Below are 22,879 nucleotides of genomic sequence, written 5' to 3'. Positions count from 1 at the left end.
AGAGCCTCACCAGTTATGATCCCCTCATCATCTCCTGTCTCTAATTATCTGTCTCTCTTGTGGCAGAAATTAAATTTATGTAAATAATCGCCCCAAAGAAACAGCCAGGAGGGAGCCTGTTATCTGTCCTTATTTATTTTTGTGAAAAGGGAGAACCCTGAAGCAAACAGATTAACAGAAGGAATGGTCACTAAAAAGAGGGTGAAGCCCTTATTTGCACTCTCAGCTTACATAACAGCTTTCCATCCATCCATTTCCTAACCCGCTGAATCCGAATAGGGTCACGGGGGTCTGCTGGAGCCAATCCCAGCCAACACAGGGCACAAGGCAGGAACCAATCCCGGGCAGGGTGCCAACCCATCGCAGGACACACACAAACACACCCACACACCAAGCCCAATTTAGAATCGCCAATCCACCTAACCGGCATGTCTTTGGATTGTGGGAGGAAACCGGAGCGCCCGGAGGAAACCCACGAAGACACGGGAGAACATGCAAACTCCACGCAGGGAGGACCCGGGAAGTGAACCCGGGTCTCCTAACTGCGAGGCAGCAGCGCTACCACTGCGCCACCGTGCCGCCCTCATAACAGCTTTGCATATCTCAATTATAATATAAAAAAATACATCTTATGGCTACAAAAATAAGGCACCTTGATAATACTTCACTGATTTGTTTTACTACAAAAGTCACACACTATACACTTCATCTTCTTTATTCTAACTGGTTAAAGTCCATTCCCCATACAGGGCCCTCAAACCTTCACAGTAGGTACATGCACAGCTGCTCACTTTCTCTTGTCAGCTTGAGGTCTGTGTGTATGAAATGTACAGCCTACCCCTTCTCCAGAACTGTTTAAATGAACCATTCCTCCACTCATATCTTGTGTACATGCTTTAAACGTGAACCATTCTTCACCTTACAGCTATAGCCCTTCTACTAAGAAGACAGTTTTCTAAGCAAAGGCTTAAGTCATTTTCAGATTTTTAACCATTTAACTCTTTAGCACCCACACCCCTTTCCCACCTAATAGCTAATTTGTGGTGGGTGTTCGGGTGCAAAATGGCTGCCATTGCATCATCTATGGCAGAGGTACTCAGTTACACTCCTCAGTTGACTGCAGGTTTTCACTTTATCCAATATCTTAATTTGAATCATTCACTTACTAATAAAACAACATTTTGGATGTTTAATTTTAGTTAACTTGCTTATTAAAATTTAGAACCCTTCATTGCCTGTTCAGCTATATTTAGGTTTTTATTGTTGCCTATTTTCTTACCAGCATCAGTTTATAATAAGTTGCAAATGGCAAAGGAATGACCAGCTCTCCAGCGAACATGCCTTCATGTAAACCTGTGTACATGCTTCTTGAAGTATTTGTGTTAATACAATGTTTTGAAATAGCTAAGAGAAAAAGGAAGGACCACAAAGTTCTCAGAAAATAAAAAATATACAATTTTTACCTTGGAAGAATGAAACCACTTACAAGCCATGTAACTGACTACTGTATCAAATTCCATTATCTGTTAAGTCTGGCTTCCAATTACAAAAAAGTTTGGAATGAAAACCTGCAGCCACTGCAGACTTTTGGAACTGTAATTGAGTACTGCTAGAATCTAGGTGGATGTTGCACATTGGCGATGGTTCAGGTGGTTCTCTCTGTCTATGAGAAGTTTTTTGAGTGTCAATAAAATCACCATATCTATCTATCTATCTATCTATCTATCTATCTATCTATCTATCTATCTATCTATCTATCTATCTATCTATATTAGTGAATACAAATTGATGCCATAAAGGAGTCTTGAAACAGGACGAGGAGATGATTACAGTTTACATACAAACTGCAAGTCTTCTGGCATGGATGTTGGAAAACAAGTTGTTATTAGGGTGTTTGGGTCTGAGATTATGGGAAAGGGTTTCTTCAGAATCTCTTGCGAGTTGGATGGATGCGTGGCTCTGGTGATTAACTGGTCTAGTGTAACCATCCTTGTAGTCAACAGTACAGCTGCCATATTGTCATACCAGCCTGTCATGTTGTTAGGAATGCTCTCCACTATGCCTATGTAGGAGAAAATGAGAATCCAGGAGCAATGATTCTAACTTGCTTTAAATAATGTTCACTATCTTTCCATCTACTGAATCCATTAATTCCAAACGAAGGTTAAATGAATGCTGAAGTCTATCAAGGCATGACAGCATTACATACAGTACAAGACAAGAACGAATCCTGGATAGGATCGATCTAATAAATAGATAATTGGTTAATGTTGATCTCTTATGCTCTGTCCAATTTTCCTACCCAGCAGAATAAAACTGCATTAATGTATTCTTATAAAGCCCACAATATTTTTTTGACTACTTGCATAGCTGGTTAGAGGAAAAGTAACAATCCATCTCTAAGTAATGATATATTTCCATTATTCCGTTTAATGTTAACAGAATAAATGTGCACTGTGAAGTTATTAATGCCATATACCTAATAAATATTGGGTTGAAGTTGTTGTTATTGTGGGAGTACTTGCTTGTTTAAGCCATGTGTGTACTGTAGACCACAATCACAATTTTTTATTCCTGATATCTGCAAAAGTCACCAAATTTACATTTGCTTTGGTCAACACTTTTGCACTTCACGTTATCTTTTTGTATTCTTATCCTCTTCTTGTATTCTTAGTCTTACTGTAGTTTGCAGATTTCCAGAAAATGTTTCTGAAAGTACAAATGATATGCAAAGTTATAGGCCTTCCCCTTCCTTTTAAGAAACAAGGGCTGGTCCTCTCAGATTGTCTCATTTTTCTGATTGCACTGACATCCTCTCTGCTGTTCATTGAGAAACGTCTCTCATGTGGGGATACTCCTTATTTCTCTTAGTGATCTTCCAAACTGCATTTTCCAAGAGTCTGCATTCACAGTGGTCCCACTGCCACAAGCTTTATTTCTATTCTTTTTTTTTAAACTGAAGTACACTGGTGCAGGAAAGTGATCAGACAAACAGCATATGCAGAAATGATGACTACAGCATCTTTCATTGTTGTTTCCTTCTACCTGCTTGTTTGGCTGTTCAGTAAGCATTTAGCGAGTAAGTACTTTTTTACTTGAAGGTGCTCTGCTACTTTTTTGTAATGAGATATTTTTTTTATTAGTTTATTAGAGAGCCTTAACCAGAATAACATTATATTGTATATTTGAAAGTGTCCTCCAATATTGAATTTGGGGCAAGTGTTAAATGCTGCACTCTAGGTTTCTTTAACGTTTCTTTACAATAATTATAAACATTTGTCATAAGGCATAAACATGTAAAATTAAAAAAAAATGTATGTAGTGCATTTTATTTAATAATTAAAAATTATTTTCAAAAAATATTAAGACCTGCATATACAATAGGTAGACAGACAGAAATATCGAGCTTTTGTAAAGTATATGGTAAAACTGCTCACCTGTGCCATTACAGTATTTTTGATTTCTATTTCAGTTCTGTTTAACTTTGATATTATTCTTGGTCTGACCTTCTTTTCTTTTTGCATTATTTTTAAGTAAACAGTATTTCAAAAGGTAACTCTTTTGCTTATTTTATACTTCTGCTTATTTAGAGAAAAGCTTTTAAAGAATAGACCAGTATTTTAGTTTAAATTCTTGAATAAAAATGTCATAAACATTTATATCTTGCAAAGTTATTTTGGTTCAGACATACTGTATTTATGAATTTGCCACGTCTGTATGTAATATTTATAATTTATATAGTAGATTAATAAATTCAGTATATGCAGATTTCACAAAAATATGATTGTCTGTAGTGAAGGCAAATAGTGCGGCATAGAAGTTTAGGCTTTAGACTTCAAATCCCGCTTCTGACACCGTGTAATCACGAGCAGGTCACTTCAGTACTGCCTGTGCCCCAACTGGAAAAACAAAAGAAATGTAACCACTTGTATCTCTAAAATGTTGTAGGTCACCCTGGAAAAAGGTATCAAAGAATACTGTAAATGTTGTTTTATTGGTTAGATGATATTCACTGTGGCTCTTGAGAAGCGGTTGACAACCCAAATAATTCTATTTGCTTAGAAGGTTTACAGTCACTCAACTTTACTGATAAATAGCACGATTCTGTTTACAAATTCAGAACAGTATGAACAATAAAATAAAAAAAATAAAAAAATAGAAAAAGTTGAATGAAAAACATCATTCAGAACTTGATGGATTTGCATAATATAGATAAAAACTAGAATAATGCTGGTCAGTGGATTATTCTAACCTGAGTCACAATAAAAGGTATTTGAATAAAGAAAATTACAGTTAAAACACATTTATATCGATGGAAAATATAAACACAACAAATTTAGAAATAAAAAATATGTTGTTATTTCTCTGCCATCTGAGCAAAAAGGTGGAAATGAGGCATTTCAAACTGGTAAACACACAAAAGCTTGTCTTCTACACTCCAATTTAAAATGGCCCAAGTGCAATAATACTTCAGCAGGTCACCTTTGAAATGGCCGTAATTCGTAAGACAAAAGCCACACTCATTGCATTCTATAATTACTGAAATGCCACAAGATGTAAGGGAGAAGGCCATTGACCTGCCATGTGGCAGTGCTGCCAGACACTCTAGATTAAGCTCCACTGTGTTCTGACTGCAGCAAAGATTTTGGCACACCAGCAGAACACCTAACTGTCCAAGATCTGGTCATCCCCAGACTGACTACACAAAATCAGGACCAACACATCACATTGGTACATCTGACAGATGGTTTCACATCTGCCAGCCATATAGCTGGTAGACACAAAGTTAGCATTAATGACAGGAGGATGAGGGACAGGCCCCATGCTGCTGTCCTTAGAGCATGATGACTTGTCTGGGTCCCTCTGCTTATATCTACAGCAGGACAAAGCCAGCCATACATGCACACACACACAATGCTATTGATGCAAGTGTCTCAGAGGAATGAATAGTATTGTGTTCAGGTGCTACTTGCCCTTTTCTCCTGACCTTTTGGACTACCTGAATTACAGCATCTGGAGAAATGTCCCTCTGTCTGCCACTGCCCAGCCACTTCACCAGAGACTTTCTACAAAATGAGATAACTTAGTTTGACACTGAAAAAAAATAACGAAGCACTGCAAAATGACTGTTGTTAATTGTCACAGTTGGTATTGGCATTCCTGTTGTTTTTATTTCTGCATGGTCCTATTTTTCTTAAATTCTCATTTATTTATTATTATCATTGTAGTAATGAAGGTTCTAATTTCAGTCTAACAACTAGTGTTGCATTTTTTTCTGTCAATAGATTTTTTCATCAGTCTATGCGTGATAAAAAAAAATTCCCTAGTCAGAGTATTATCAGCCCCCATAAATAAAAAAGACCATTTACCACAATTTGATAAGATTTCATCATGTAACACATTTACTATACTTCCTTTCAACGTATTGAATACATCATAATGTAGATTATCAGTTATCAAGAAGACAAATTTTGCAACTTGACGATCAAACATATTGTAAGCTCACAGATGTAAGCATTATGCTGCTATATAACTTTTGAATTTTCAGAGAAATTAAGATGGGACTAGTAGCGGATTTTCATCAAATGATCATATTAAAAATTTGCTGTGTGTTGCTAATTATCTTTGTAGTTTCGTGCTAATCACTCAAATGTTTATGAATATATTATACTGCATTATATTATAATCTCTCAAATATATATTAATATAGATTGTATTGTATTATATGATGGTATGTATTTGTGAATATTTGTTATTATTATTTTTATTTCTCTTTATTGGTCTTTCAGGCCAACAGCATTATGTTTAAATCCCAGAACTGGCTATTGATTGTGCTCATATTGTCCATGTGAGGGCTTTGCATATCAATTCCAATTTCTTCCCACATTCTATGTAGGATTGTTAACATTTATTTGTCTTAGTATGAGGGAGAAATGTGTCCTGATCTGGACGTGCATCCTGGCTCCGCACTCAAAGCTGCCGAGATAGGTTCGGCCTCCTTTTTGCCATACAGCCTAAAACACATACACATCCAGACATGAAATCCATTACATTTTATGGTAGTTTTCTTTTTCATATATAGTACATAGTTTAGTGAATCACAATCTATCAGGTTAAAGAAACAAGTTCTTATGGGGTCGATTTATTCTCACAACGTTGATGTTCTTTCTGAAAGGTGTACACTTAGTCTATTATCACGTTTTGTTTGTCATGGTAATGTTTTACTTCAGTCTAGTTCTTTCCTAATGTGAGATGTTGTGTGTCAAATCACTAAAGTTATTCTTTCCATATTCAAAAATTTAATATTGAAAAATCTTTTACTTTATTTAAAACTAAAAGATTCCTACCTTAAACCTGGCAAAAGAATTGCTTATCACATCCAGTTTTTTGAGAGATAAAGGTTTAAAATGAACAAACACTATTTTAAAGACAAAACATATTTTCAAATTAATTATTTATACATGAAAATGATGAACTACACCGGTAATTGTATTGTATATAATGTTTACTTAAAAAAGTATTAATTTGGTAGTTATTATAATCCTCTGAAATCCTCCATGGATGTCTGCTAACAAAGGCTCATAATGTTGCTCCATTTCAGACGTGTCCTGCCTGAAACGCTTCCCATGTTCTCAGGAAAAAAAGTCTAAATGAAAGTGTAGGAAATGGATGCTTGATGATGTGTTGCACCCAAGTGCTTGGTAGGTAGCACTAGTTCCTTGAAGTTTTCCCAAGAAAATTGCGGTCACATTTTCAGTAGAGGAAGGCTTTGTATTCTTTTACCCTTTTCTTACCTGTTACCTGTTTAAGACAATGTATGGATCAAATTGACCTTGCATGCTTCTGTAAAGACCTTTTACATGACAGTTTTCTGTCTTGGGGTTAATAAAAAGGTATTCTGAAGGAATAAGAATAGAGAAAAACAAATACTGATTGAGAGCAAAACACGTTTAGCAAATACTTGATTTTAAGCCATTTCCACCTGAACTAATGTTAAGACAGAGGAAGATGGCCATTTTTCAGTACAAAATACATTTCAAATAATATTCTAAACATGAAAAAGACGTATGCCATGGAGCAAATGTAACTTACTTAAAAAAAAAAAGCAACTTTTTTTTCAAAATGGTTTTTAACACTGAATCTAAGAACTTATGGAAATGGTTTATGGAAGAGAAATTCCAGTTTCAGGAATGGATTTAGCACAACAACTATAAATCTATAATGTACAAAGGTATTTTTTTTACATGGGATGAGGGTGGTGCAGACCATTGTAATGAGTTTTTTTTAATCATTAAGACAAATTTAACAACAGTATGGAACAATGCAAATACAATGAATTCACACAATAACATTACTTAAGCATTTTCTTATACTCTGTACATATCTGGACAGTATTTACAGTATTTTCAGGTGTTACACTGTGGTACAGTGTATTGTATTAATGGGATGCCAGGTGAAAAGCCCATATTGACAAATGGAAAAGGGGCAAGCTTCACACCAACAGTGAAAAAATATTGAGTAACTTATGTATTTGTCATGTCATGTCATTTTCAATCCCACCTAACAGCATAGGGTGCAAGGCAGGTACAAACCCCTGATAAGGCGCCAGACCATCACAAGGCAAGCACACACCCCCACAACAAACACACACCTGGGTCAAGTTTGTGTCTTCAATCACCTAACCTACATATGTTAGTACTGTGGGAGAAAACTGGAGCACTCAGAGGAAACCCACGCAGGCACATGAAGAACATGCTAACTCTGCAGAGGCAGGACTCAGAATGTGAACTCTGGTCTGCTTACACTTTGCCACCTTGTGTTTTCTTTTTCTTTTTTTTTTAAGTATGACAAAATTAAATAGTTTGTGGCAGAAGCACTTGGTTGGCTCCAACCCGGCACAGACTGACAATGGAGGCACATATAAGAATAAACAAAAAGATTTTATTTTTTGTCTTCAGCCGTGGGGCACGTCTTTCCTGTGTCCCACAGGCCCTACTCAGTCCCAAAAACACCAAAATGAAAACACCCAAAACACACTCTTCTTTCACCTCCACTCCGCCCAGGCAGCTTTGTCCTCCTCCTCCTGACTGGCGTCTCGAGTAGTGGCTTTAGGCTCCTCTTATAGCCCACCCGGAAGTGCTTCAGGTGGTAATTAACCTAATTCAGGCTGCACTTCCGGGTGTGGATGCATTCCAGTCCACACAGGCTCGTTAAGCCATGCAGCTCCTCCTGGTGGAGGCCACGGAGCCCAACAGAGCTGAGCTCTGGTATTCCAAGACAGTGGCCACAATGCAACCCAGGGGGCTGCCACCAAGTCTTCCAGGGGACTTAGTTTGCATCCCATGGCTGCTCCCCCGGATCCAGTGTCAATGGGGCATCCGGACCGGATATGGGACCTGGCCATCCGCCACAAGTTTCACTAAGTTTCTTTTGGGAAACTGAAATTTAACTTTGTGTTTCTACATGACAGATGACTCAATGCCAAAATCAAACACTTTAAACTGTTTATTGTATCTGTGACTCTGGGAAGATTGTAACAGGACACATATCAATGCCTTTTCAATGTATTATCCTGTAACTTAAATATTAAATATTCAGTTTGACTTTTGTTAATTGAAGAAAAAAATACATTTTATATACTGTGGCACATAATTTCCATAATCTTGGAAATCAATTCTGGAAGCATTAAGTGCAGGATAGGAACCAGTACTCAACTACCTGCTGCTTACTTATATTATATAAAATGTTAATTGAAATGTTTTAAAGTTAGTAAACTTGTAAAAATGTATTGTTTCTTAATATATTGTCTTTGGTTCTTTTCTGTGATCCTTGCTAGCTCATATACCAGTAAGTCAGCCACCTGAGGTTATTGCCGCTCTGGGAACACCAGTCAAACTGCTTTGTTTCTTCAACTGCTCATGCCCTGGAAGAGCATATGGAAGTTTCAACTCTTCAAATAGGAAAGTGTTTGGAAATGTAACATGCACAACTGTGGATCAAGAAAGGGTCTGTGAATCCAAAAGTGTAATTGTCAATACCACACTGGATGATGAAAATATTTTTATATGCAAAGTGAAAATACCTGGTGAAAACATTTCCTTTGAGGGTGAAGGATCAGGAACCAAGCTGATACTCTATGGTATGAAAGATTTGATTTGTACTTTTGTTCAGATCAAATGCATCTCTTGTATAAGTTAGACTTGTTTTATTTATTTTTATGTAAATTGCTGGCATAATAATGAGGTGTTTATTTTACTTAATCAGATGCTACAATTCTAATCTTAAAATGACTTACAGTTGCTCCTGTGAAGACTCTAATGATGTATATATTATGGCTTCACAAGGAAAACCAAGGGACAAAATCCTGTAAAAAAGTTTGTACTCCAGAGCACCTGAAAAAGATAAATTAATATGTCATGTTAGCAAAGAGCTCTTGTCTTATTTGTTCATCTAATTCAGGGTTACAGTGGAAGCCAGAGCCTATCTTGACCGCACTGGGCTCAAGTCAGGGCCCATTACATGGCCTATTGTGACACATTTCAGTGGAAAATTGGGAGCTACAAGTTAACCGGACCTACACGTCTTTGGGGATGTAGGTGAAAAACCCAAGCAGACATAAAGCGAATGTGCAAGCTCCACATTGATAACATTCAGGTGTGGAATTCATACCCAGGACATTGGATCCACATGGCATTCACTTGGTATTTACTGTACCACAGTGCTACCCTAGCAAAGACTTTCCATTTTCTAAATTATTTAAAAGCTGAATGTCAAATGATTACAGCATTGAATCTCTCTACTTAAAGTCTTTCCTCAGATCTCCACTGAAGAGAGTAATATATTCAATGGAGGTTTGTCTCGGGCAGTTTCAGTGCTTGTTAATTTTTTCAGGCAAACTGCCCTTTCATTATTCATTCTCCATTTTAGCATGAGTTATGTGACCAATTTCTGCTTTTCTAACCTCATTTTAACAGGTTAAGCACCATTTCTTATTTGTTGTGATGCCCTCTCCCTCAGTATATATATCTTATCCTGTGTCTTTTCTTAACTCTTTAAACAGAAGCAGAAATAACTTCTGCAGTTCTCAGTTCCCTTTCTTATGGTTTCCATAATACTTTCAGCTCATTTCTCCCAGGGAGAATTTGACAAAGTATTTGAGTAGTTTTGACCTGACACTTCCTTATTGATACATCCATCCATCCATCATCCAACCCGCTATATCCTAACTACAGGGTCACGGGGGTATGCTGGAGCCAATCCTAGCCAGCAGGGTGCACACACACACACACACACACTCACACCCACACACCAAGCACAATTTAGGATCGCCAATGCACCTAACCTGCATGTTTTTGGACTGTGGGAGAAACCGGAGTAACCGGAGGAAACCCCCACAGACACGGGGAGAACATGCAAACTCCACGCAGGGAGGACCCGGGAAGCCACTGTGCCGAACCCTTATTGATACAGTTTGAATAATATCTTTATAGTCCATTTTGTTTAAAGAATATCTTACCGTTATATTTTAAAGATAAATAATTCCAGTATTATGAGATGTTGATTTGTGCCATTTCTCAAATTTCAGCTGAACCTTCATCTGTTGAAATCAAAGAAGTCAACCCTGTAGTGGAAGGCAGATCAGCCAATCTCACTTGCACGGTCAGAGGAATGTATCCACAAAACATCATACTCAGCTGGTTCCGTAATGATCTTTTCAGTGCTTTACCAAGTGAACTCACAAGTACACGAATTCTCACAAGCTCTGGAGAAATTCAAAGTGTTCTCAGCTTTACTCCAAATATAAATGACCATGGAACTTCTTATTGGTGTCAGGCCTCTCACCCACTGTGGCGAAGAAATGTTACACAGCATAAATTACTAGATGTCAAAAGTAAGTTTTAAGTTACTTTTATTTCAGTATAATTAATTCATTTTTGTTATTATTTTCTGGACTAAAGTACACATATAACTTTATGTTCAAGGTTCAATGCTGTCAATAAAGTGCTATACATATTACAGCAGATTTCAGAGTTGTCATTCATGGTGTCACAAATCCCCAATTGGCTTTGTTTATGTTCATTGCCTGTTGGGGATTTGGGAGAAACTACTTTACTGTTGTTTTACCACTCACTACATTTACAAAACAATTAGAATTGGTCTCTTTTTGTTTGTGAAAATGAATGCATTAAACCAACATACCAACATTCCAAGTACTCAGTGCCTGCAAAATACTGTATTCATGTTTTCTGACCTAATAGCTATATATGACTAAATGAGATGTGAGTTGAATCGTTCCTTCCTCTTCATTCTAGGCATCCTACCACTTCCATTTCCTATTTTTTCTAATTGTAGCTGAGGTCTCTGCTCAGGACATGTTGACCTCCTCTCACTTCCCCTCTTCCAGTTCATCCCCAGTACTCATTTGTACAGTACTCATCCTCTATGTCATCTTTGCCCTCTTTAAGTCCTTAGCACCTTTTTCCATATTTTCTAATAATGTTCTCCAGCTGTGGCTCCCTGGCACTATGTGGCCCAATCCCTCTCCACCATTCTTTCTCTCACTATTTCTTTGTCCCCTTAACTTCTTCTCTCTTAAACCTTTCTTCTGTTTCCTCACTTTTTCTCACCCAATGGATGTTTTTAATGACTGAAACCATTACAGTTAAGTTGATTTTAGTCTTTCACTGGAATCCTGCTCTTGTCCCCCCCAGCAATCTTGAAGACAATTTTCTGATCTTACCCTTTTTTGAACTTTCTGCATCTTTGATCAACTACTTTTCCAGCTCTACTATCTAGAAAAAGCTTCATGTTTTTCATTTAGTAAAGACCTGGCTGGGGGTTGCTCCCTGAGGCAGTCCTTTCTACATTTCCTTCTTTTTTATTTTTTTTTCCTTACTTTGCCACTTGCTCCTGCATGTCATGGGTGTATGTGTGTGCGTGTGTGTGTGTGTGTGTTTGCCAGTTTAATTTGTCATTCTTTTTATTGATTTTCTGCTTAACTCAACTATATATTTCTGTAGCCTGAAGCTTCTACCCTGGAGCTCCTAGGGTAGAGCTCCAGGGTAGAGGCTCCACCCAATTACACAATTCCTCCAGAGCTCCACCCAATTACACAATTACACTGTGGTTAACATTAGGTTTGTGTGAGGGTTATCTGATTCAAGTAAGGATGACTATCCATTAAGTCAAATCCAAGTACTCTGAACTTCAGGGAGGAGGCGCCTGGCTGCAGACACACCACACTGTGGTATGTCTGAGTGCAAGCATGGGGTGCTTTTATTTGTTCTTACATAGCTTAAGTTATTGTTGGTTTCCCTATATTGTACTCATTTTTCATTTTATCAATAAAAAATTGGATCACACAAAAAAATGAGATGTGATTTCAAGGTGATATGACAATTTTGCAAAATAAAGCAACAAAATTATTTCACATTTTCCACATTATAGATACCACTCAGACATGACTGGAAACTTAATTTTGCAGGACCTGACTAATTTAAAGATTTATAGTGTATACAGTACAGAACCAGCAAGTTCAGCCAGTCAAAAAAGCTTGTTTTTACCTAATGCTAAACCTGCTTTATTATACTGTACAATTTTCCAATTTTATTTTTAGGTGGACCTCGAGCACTGAATGTGACAATTTTAAAAGGGCTTGAAACTCTAAATGATTTATCAGAATTTTTGGTGATCCCAAAACACACGTACATTGAGTTATCTTGTTCAGCTGATGGCAATCCTAAACCTTTAATTATGTGGATTCATGAGAAAGAAGACTATAAAAACTCCACTGATTCTTCTCTTGTGATTCACAAGCACATTTTAGTCATTAAAAAGATGACAAAAGAGAGTGAAGGCCTCTACACATGTGTCGCAAACAACAGTTATGGCATGATAAACGTGACTGTCTCCATAAGTGCCACTGAAGGAACAGGTATGTTCATTTTTTCATAGAAAAATTACAAAATGTAGTACTTTTAGTAGATGGGGGTATTTAAATTCAGCACAAACCTATAAATGCAAGGATCACCCGTTTCTATTTTATTTTAACACTGGGGTTATAAAACACTTAATAAATTAATGTAGCTGATCTATTAAAGTATCTTTTTGGAGTATTTTTTTAAATATTCAGTTTTAAGCAGTCCATTTTAATAAGTACTATCTTTCTAATTTGTGATATTGTGTTATCCTGACTTGACAAATACAGAATATTTTATCAATGCAGCAGCATTCTTTTCTGAACTGAAGGTCTTGAGTAATGCATTGTTTGTTGGGCAAGGTTGGCTGTTGCTCACCCAATCAAAAATTGATAGAAGACGCATTCATTCCTTTCTGATTGGTCTGAAGATGGAACGGTCCAGAAGGAAGCTCAGTGTGACTTCGATTAGTTGGACCATCAATATTTAGCAGTAATGACTTTAACAGTGATACACCACTTCAACCCATCTTAAATGCTGACCCTAAGCAAATATTCAGTGAACACACTAGGTCATTCAGTCTGATACAAGTTCCACCCTTGGCCAGACTAACTATTCAGTTAAGTAGGATGCTTTTTGTTTTTGATTTCCCTACCACTGTAGTGAAAAATTCAGAATTCATCTCTCATCTCTCACTGACACATTTGAAAGTTCATAAAGTAAAGGAGGGGCGGCACGGTGGTGCAGTGGGTAGCGCTGCTGCCTCGCAGTTAGGAGACCCAGGTTTGCTTCCCGGGTCCTCCCTGCGTGGAGTTTGCATGTTCTCCCCGTGTCTGCGTGGGTTTGCTCCGAGTACTCCAGTTTCCTCCCACAGTCCAAAGACATGCAGGTTAGGTGCTTTGACGATCCTAAATTGTCCCTAGTGTGTGTACTGTGTGTGTCCTGCGGTGGGCTGGCACCCTGCCTGGGGTTTGTTTCCTGCCTTGCGCCCTGTGTTGGCTGGGATTGGCTCCAGCAGACCCCTGTGACCCTGTAGTTAAGATATAGCGGGTTGGATAATGGATGGATAAAATAAAGGAAAAATTTGACTTCCATGGTGATCCTGATTTTGGCGTTTCACATTATTTGGACGCATTCAAAAAACATGGTTTTACAAGTTGGAAACTGGCACTGTAACGTGACAGAGGGTTTCAGAAACATGCTAATAGCCAGTGCCATTTGCAGAGTACTGCAGTCTGGACAGAATGTAGATATACATAAAAAACAGAAAGAAATAGATATTATGTAATTGTTATACAGTTTATATGCAGTTTATATCTATAAACAAACGTTAATTTCAGGAATATCATGATAGAAGTCAGAAGAATGTGGTTTATTACCAGAGATGTGCAATTTGCAATAAACAAATTTAAAATACCTTATCTCTAAAATGATTCTGATAATTATTCTGTTGAAGATTCAAGCTGATTTTAAAAACTGTTTAAATTTCATATATCCTAAGTCTGACTGACTGATATACTAACTAAGCTCCTTTTTGTTACTAGACATATGTTTTATTTTCATTGAATAAATAAAACTGAACAACATTTGGAATTTGGCTCTGGTATTTAAGTCTATATCCTTGATTTGAATTCTAACTGCACCCTGGTGAAATTAAAGAAATAGCAATAATTGTAGTTTTCTTTAGCAAATGATTTTTTATAGGTTTCCCTTTAAAATATACTTTAGATATATACTGTATCTTTCGTTATGAAAAACAATTCATGTGGCTTTTCCGATGTTTACATACAATATTTTGACAAACAGAGCACCAGAATATTCAGAATGACACAAAGTGTAAATGATGAGGACTGAAACTGTGTTTTTAGGTAATTGTTCTTAACTCTTCAATAATTTGTCAAAACATACTGTAGTGTCTACTACATTATCAAGCATGTGGTCATGTTTTAAGAATGTCAGATTTTTTAATCACAATATTATGTGAAATAGAATAAGAAAGCTTTGAGTAGAGGTTGAGGATTCTTCTAGTTTTTACTTCAAACAGATACTAACAACCCCTTAAATAAAATGTAAGCTCATGTATTTCTTTAGTTATAAAGTGGAAAGTTTAAGATTGAATATTCATCAAGTACAGTAGTTTCCTGATCTAGTACTGCTGCACTACAACAGGACATCCCATGTGCATTAAATGTTAGTAAATTTAACATTTTGATAAAACAGGAAATTTGGTGATTCATTTCTGAAACAAAACCTACCACCAGCCCCTTAAATACACAGTAGCTGTAACTAGGGCATTGTTCCACTTCCCATCCACATTGCTTGCATTTTGACAAACAAAAGCCAATATCAAGAGTTTGTACACAGTGAGTGACTATTATAGAAGGTGCAGTTAGTAGGTCAGTGTTTTATACTCTACATTTAGTTATAGTGTTCTATTTGAGTTAATTGCAGGAGTTATTTCACTGCTTTTTTTAAAATGTTTCCTTTAATTAATACAAATCGAAAACACAATGCTCCTTTTTATGCTAGCTGTTAAAGATAAATGATTCTTCTTTGACTACTGTTTATCATTAAATGACTGGCATAAAATAGATAATACTGAAAACATCCATCCATCCATTTTCCAACCCGCTGAATCCGAACACAGGACCACGGGGGTCTGCTGGAGCCAATCCCAGCCAACACAGGGCACAAGGCAGGAACCAATCCTGGGCAGGGTGTCAACCCACCGCAGGACATACACAAACACACCCACACGCTAAGGCCAATTTAGAATCGCCAATCCACCTAACCAGCATGTCTTTGGACTGTGGAAGGAAACCGGAGCGCCTGGAGGAAACCCACGCAGACACGGGGAGAACATGCAAACTCCACGCAGGGAAGACCCGGGAAGCAAACCCAGGTCCCCTAACTACCACTGTGCCACCATGCCACCCTCTGAAAACATTTAAGTTCAAAAAATCATAAACTTTAGTTTGTCAGAACAGAACATGTAGGTGTTATCCTTTGATAATGATCTTCCATTTAAATGTTACCTTTCCACACTAAAATCTGCTTAGTCCATCTTAATAATATGACAAAATTAAACTGGCTTCTTAATGCTGAATAGATTCTTCTCTAATACAACTGATTAAAGCAATGCACGTGAAGCTTGATAAATCCGACCAGGTGGCTGAGTTCCCCATGACTAGAACTACGTCTGACTTTCTCTGTTATAAGACCATGGACTGCCAAGAGGTTTATTTTTACCACGGATACTGCTGACTGGAGTTTTTGTTTTCCTCCCCACCTTTGTCAACTGGCCAAAGTTTAACAAATGTGTTAATGGTAATGATATTGCTAGGTTAAATTTATCTGTTTTGAACTGCTTTGTTTTTCAGTCTTTTTAAACAAATATGTGTCTTTGTATGTATTTGGTAGTTTGTACATTTTGTAATTGCATTTGCCTGTGAACATGTTACAGTGCTCTGAGCCTGCCATAAGTGAAGAGCGTTTTACAAAAGTAAACTAAATTGAACTCAGTCAGTCATTATGTTAGCTGCTAAGTCCTGAACAGGATTGTGGGGGTCTGCTAGAGCCTCTCCCAGCTAGCATAGTGTGTAAAGCAGGAACAAGCCTTGGACAGGGTGCCAGTCCATCACAGGGCAAAAACACACCTCAGCCACACACTAGGCTCAGCTTAGGATCGCCAATTCACCTAACCTGCATGTCTTTGAAATGTGGGAGGAGACAGAAGCACCCAGAAGAAACTCATACCGACAAAGGGAGAACATGCATACTCCACACAGGGAGCACCCAAAATGTGAACCTTAGTCTTCTTACTGCAAGACAGCAGCACTACCACTGTACCACCATGCCACCCCTGAATTGATCTCAATTAAAAAATCAGTTACCATTATTTTCCTGATGTTTGAAAGCACAGCTGCAAGAATAATAACCAGAATTTCCAAGTATTTTCATGTATCTCCAGTTATCAGATAGATGTGCTGGCTTCTGAAAAAAGCCACTTTTAAATATAAATATAAATGCATAAATGGTTTAACCAACTAAAATAATATTCCAGTTTTTTTCTAGGATATATTCTAGGCCTTGGCTGTGTCCATACTACTATACATTTTCTTTTTAAAAATGTATACATTTATCATCCACACTACTCAAGGATTTTCAGGTCAGGTCAGGTCAGTTTGGCAAACATACACTGATACAGCATGTTGCCACACACACCACACGACAAAACAGCTCGGGATCCCAGTTGGTAACTCCCCAGGCAGACACGCGGTCTAGTCCCACCCTCTGGAAATGACCCTCTGTCTGATGCAGCCAGGTTTTACTTGGGCATCCCCTTGGCTTGGTCTTGCCACTTGCGTCCTCAGCAATGAGGATCCTGTTAGCCAGATCACCCTCTGGGAATCGTGTCACATGGCTGTAGTGCCATAGCTGATGCTCCCTCACAATGCAGGTAATGTGCCTTATTTGGGACTCTATGAGCAACCGCTCATTTGACACAAAGTCAAACCAGCGGTACCCAAGAATTCTCCAAAGAAACACAGTGATGAATGAGTCCAGTCCATCTCAGGTGACTGGATAGTATCCATGTCTCAAAGCCCTATAGACAAGCAGGGAGCACCAGGACTCTAAAGACTTGGACCTTTGTCCTTTTGAAGAGATAACAGGAGCACCACACACTCCTTTCCAGCGACCTCATGATCCCCCATGCTCTCCCAGTCTGTCTATTTCCTTCATATGATGAGTCACCAGAGACAGACACACTACTGATGGCTGTTCCAAGAGGTCATTAAAGGCCTGGATCTTGGTTTTTATCCAGAATACTCACAAGCCCAGACACTCAGACTCCTCACTTAGTCTCTCGAGAGCACTGATCAGAGCCTTCATTAAATCGACAAAGATCACAGCATTGTCCACAAAATCAAGATCAATGAATCTCTCTTCACGAACAGTTGCCCCACAGCTGCTGGCCCCCACGACCCTGCCCAACACCCAATCCATGCAAGCACTGAACAAAATAGGAACAAGAACACACCCCTGATGAACCCCAGAAGCAACTGGGGAAAATGTAAAGGTTCTGCCTCCTCTCTCTACAGCACTCACAGTACCAGTATATAGGCCTTGATGATATCCAGCAACTTTGGGGGGATACTGCAAAGTCTCAGGATGTCTCAAAGGGAAGTTTGATTGACTGAGTGGAAAGTTTTACGAAAATCGACAAAGACTGAAAAGAATCTCTGGACCTGGCCAAACTCCAAGATCACACTGTTTGTAATCAGTCTCCAAACATTTTGTGTGAGTAACTTGCAGACTTAGGTGCGACTGCCGATCCTAATGTGATGCAGGAGACCTTCTGTGACTAGACCCTGAAGGTGGCTGAGGGCTGTGTTGGTGTTGGTGGTGTTCCCAGAAGGAGGTATTTCATCTTGCATGGCTCCCTGGATATCATTGAGAGAAGTTACTATGCATGGCTTGATGGCAACTCCGGTCTGTACCGGGAACAGTGAAAGATAGCTGCAAGAGATCTGAGGGCAGATAAGAAGGTATTTATTTGAGGAATCAGTGAGCAAGTGACACACCATCTACGGTCTAACGACCCACATCCTGTTCACAGAGGAATCAAAGCATTACACACATGCAAATCTGTTCCTCGGGGAGTCACATTCAGGGAGGCTGATGGAACGATCCTTACGGATGACACAGCAGTTATAACTCACTGTGCTGGTTACTTTGAGCAGCCGTTTAAAGCTCATCCTCTGGCTAGGACAGTGGTTCTCAACCTGTGGGGCAGGCCCCCCTAGAGGGGCATGAAGTAACAAAAAGGGGGGCGCCAAGATGTTAAAAAAAGAAAACAAGAATCAGAAATATGACAAAAACATCTGTTGAAACCAAAACAAATTAACTTAAACTACATTCTGATACTAGAACAATAAATATAGAGTTAGATAAATGTCGACAAAAGTTAAGTAGGTATAATAAAATATGCATCTACATTTTAAAAAAATGTTAGGGGGGACGCGATTAAAACTGTTATGACACCTCGGGTCGCAAACACTGGGCTAGGACGTTTGACATCTCTGGGTCAATGGTTCTTAAGGTTCATCTTCTAATTATCTGTAAACCACCCAATCTCACTGAGATTGCACAGGTGGTGAACCAGCTGAGGTTAGGGAAGGCTGCAGGGATCTGTAGTGTATGAGGTGAACTTCTCCATGCTGGTGGTAAGGCTGTCCTCCAGACATTGCAAGCAATCTTTGTTTCCATTTGGGAGGCGGGCATAATCCCAACTGACTGGAAAAGGGGACTTTTTGTGCCTCTCTGGAAAGGGAAAGGTGATCGCCTGGACTGTGACAATTACAAGAGGATATTACTGCTCTTGGCACCTGGTAAGGTCCTTGGTAGGGTCATCCTCAATAGGATCTGTGATGACTTGCTCATCTACCAGTGAAAAGAGCAGTCTGGTGTTACACCTAAGAAGTCTATCATCAACCATATCCTGCCACTAAGGGTTCTCATCGAATGCAAACATGAAAGGGTTTTCAAATCAAGGAAACAAGTACTTCTAAAAAACGCTTTCCTGACCCTAATTAATGCTTTTTAAAAACTCTGGTGCAGCTTTTCAAAGAGGACGGGCAAAAATGAAGATTTCTAAAAAACACAGACTCCAATGTTATCTTGTTGGTTTGTGCTTATTAAGTAGCTCTTCCCTAACTGGATCCTACACATTACAACATCTCATTTTCTGATTAATCACCCTTCATGGAAAGACAACATATTCCGACATAGTGGGCATAAAAGAGTTGCTTTCAATGGCACTTGTTGTTCTGCTTACTTGTATGTGTCTAAATTGAATTTTGTGCGATTTTAGAAATCATGATCAAGCGACGACTCACACTGCATGCTAGAGTTGCCAGTCACACATGTGCTTAAAATGCACAATCAAGTTAGCAAACTGATATGCTACAATGTGGGTGCTCGGACTACACATGTACATTGCAGTCGCTGCACAACGAATGTTGGAAAAAAATGATGCAGACATTAGAGAATCAGCTGATGAGACTTCAAATACTACAAGACAACTGTCTGAAATTTCTGACATAATAGAAATTCTTTCAATCATGTAACAACCCAGTTGTAAGATGCAAACAGGCATTACAGCACCTGCTTGTGAAACAATTCTGTTCAACACAGAAAGTTAGTCAATATCTGCAAAATTCGCACAATATATGCCCGGTTAAAGGTGATTTCCAGAGTAGGTGCATTTCTGTTGGGACACTTTCTTGGGCATTTATGTTGGGGTTGTAATCAGGCATGGATAACTGGAAAAAGACTCAGAGCAGTCACAGGACACAATGGAGGGGTTACACCTCTCCTTTTGTTTGAGAGCATCCAAAAATTCCCCAGGCACAGATGAGGCTGGCTCCCCATTCCAGTTTGGTATGTCACCATCATCATCCCCATTAGGTAAAGTAGAGTGAAAATGAATGAATGAATTATAGTAATGCTGGCTTCTATGGTGTCAGTTTTTTGTCATTTTTTCTTGCTCCCCTTTTTGGAATAGTCCATAGTTTTGCTCTAAGAAATTTTACACACACCACCTTGATGATCTAAACAACAAAAAATCACCTAATTTACATTTTTGATACTTACACTTACAATTAGCACACTTACAGAGAAATGTTGAATTTACTGTAGAAGCATGAAGTTGTTTTTTGCTCAATAATAGCAGTGTCCTAGACTACTGTCAGTCATTTTAATCTGATACTGGTTTTTATTTCTGTAAGAACACATACATTTCTGTGCTACCAGGAAACCCTACATATATAACTCTTGATCTCCATACAGTATGTACTGCTTCATTTATCTCTTTTTTATCAATATTATCTAGATAATACCTATTTATACATAAAAACATCTGCATGTCTTCCACCCACCACCTTCAGATTAAATAAAACAGTGGTAAACCCAAAGTATTGCTAGAGTTTACTAAATTGTGCCTTTTGGCTGTCTTGTGTAGAACACTGCGGCAGCTATATATATTATTTGAACCACAAGTGTTAAATCTGGTGACAATAATATTCTTTTATTTGAAGTATGCAGCTTTTTCAGATCTTTTATATCTTTAGTGGACAGTGGACATAAAATTGGATTATTGTAATATCCTATTGTATAGGCTTTCAAAGGCAGTTTTAAATAATTTACTAATGGTTTTCCTGGAAGAGTAAAGAGGAGAAGAGAAGAGTGGTAGAGAGATGTATTGTTGTAGGTATAAAGGAGCCTCAGTAGTATTTATATTAAATTTGGAAAATATTACACCAATAATAAAAAAAACTGTTCCCTATGAAAGCTAAATTAAATATTCTATACCAAATAATTTTGGAATGCTTCAAAGGCATTGCATAATTTTTAACCACTGTATCTTTCCAGTTTTCTCCAGTTAACCTTTGTGGCAAATGTCTGGGGCTGCTGCCCAGCCGGGACGCCCAAGAGGATCGGAGGAGGGCTTGCACCTCCTCCAGTCCATGAGGCGGTGGCTGCCCTGGTTGCTTTGGGGTTGCTCAACCCTGTAGGGGCCCATGGTCACCACCAGGGGGCACCCCGCTGCCTTTGGAGCCCTGGACCTCAGCACTTCCGCTACACCCGGAAGTGCTGAGGGGAAAAGGACCTGGGACACCCAGAGTGCTTCCGGGTGTGCAGCTGGCACTTCCGCCACACCTTGAGCATATCCGGGTGACTATAAAAGGGGCCGCCTCCCTTCATTCAGGGCTGGAGTCGGGTGAGGAGAGGACAAGAGCTTGGAGAAGAGAGTGGAGGTGACCTGAAGAGTAAGGCAGAATGTATGAGGCCTGAACCTTGGGGGAGTATTTTGGGGTTTAGTGTGGCACTTGTGACTGTGACTGTAAATAAACGTGTGGTGGTGATTAAACATGTCTACCTGTTTGTGTCTGGGGCTAGTTCAAAACCTTCTTCTTCTGAATGGATTCCTTTAAGGCTATGATATAGTACACACATTGCTTTATTCACAATCTCTGGAGCAGTTTTGTGACATAATCTTTATAACTGCCTTTGCAAACTTGAATCTTTACCTACTTTTAAAAGTAGGCTTAAAACAGATTTACTGTGATTTTTTTGTTCTGTGCATTATTGTAAATAATTATCGCAGACATTTTTAATATCTACATTCCCTACAATACAATGCATTCACGCAACGTAAGTCTTCGTAAAATATCTGGGATGAATAAAATTACTTTGAAAGCAAACATTTTAGGTGTTGGACCTCCAAAAAGTATCAATATTAGAAATTCCTCTCCAGATTCAGCATTGTTATTTTACCATAGCCTTTTCCTGGTGTATTTACTAATAATGTCAATTGTTCAGGTAGGGTGTTTCAGAGTTTTCCCATTTGCTTTGTGTTCTCAGTCCTGCTGGTAGTACATGCGATGATCAAATGATCCTTCCTGCCTAATCACTAAAATAACTGACAGTAACATACACCGTAGTAAAACCGAGGAATGTTGATGAAGGAACTAAGTAGATGGTACCCTACTGGATTTTGATCTGCCTATTTCCTAATGACCCAAACACTTCCTTTTGTTAAAATGTATTTTGTACTGGAATTTAGCATTTCGCTTCTTCCTTACCAGCTGATGTAACTAATCCATAAGTTGCCATACATTAGCATATTTGCGTGTATGTGTCCTTTTGCTTCTAAATGTTGCATGTTTTGATGTTCTTTGATTCTATCACTGAATTTAATTAACTATTAGTACATCGTTAATGTCTCAAAAATTAAGGAATAAAATAAATTCAACACATTATGTGTATATTTTAGTTGGTGTTTTGTGTTCAGTGTGCTGTTTTTTGTTTTACTGTTTCGTGTTATATTTTCATTTTTACTTTTATTAGTAAGTGTGTTAAGCACTATCAACTTAAATATAACAGTGGACTAAGTAAAA

The 22,879-nt window shown here is 38.3% G+C and overlaps 1 protein-coding gene across 1 annotated transcript in view; it reads left to right on the top strand.

Annotated features, from left to right (window-relative positions):
- The first annotated feature begins 2,800 nt into the window (after positions 1–2,800).
- Positions 2,801–22,879, top strand: part of LOC120535920 (sialic acid-binding Ig-like lectin 12) — a 51,709-nt gene continuing 31,630 nt past the window's right edge. Inside the window, exons 1-4 of the mRNA XM_039764110.1 lie at positions 2,801–3,079; positions 8,837–9,139; positions 10,586–10,891; positions 12,617–12,934. Of these exons, the coding sequence (XP_039620044.1) occupies positions 3,007–3,079; positions 8,837–9,139; positions 10,586–10,891; positions 12,617–12,934 (1,000 nt within the window). The 5' untranslated portion in view covers positions 2,801–3,006. The remainder of the gene's footprint in view (positions 3,080–8,836; positions 9,140–10,585; positions 10,892–12,616; positions 12,935–22,879) is intronic.

Source organism: Polypterus senegalus, chromosome 9, assembly GCF_016835505.1.
Source record: "Polypterus senegalus isolate Bchr_013 chromosome 9, ASM1683550v1, whole genome shotgun sequence".
Classification (NCBI taxonomy): Eukaryota; Metazoa; Chordata; class Cladistia; order Polypteriformes; family Polypteridae; genus Polypterus; species Polypterus senegalus.
This window is presented reverse-complemented; position numbering and strand designations above follow the sequence as displayed.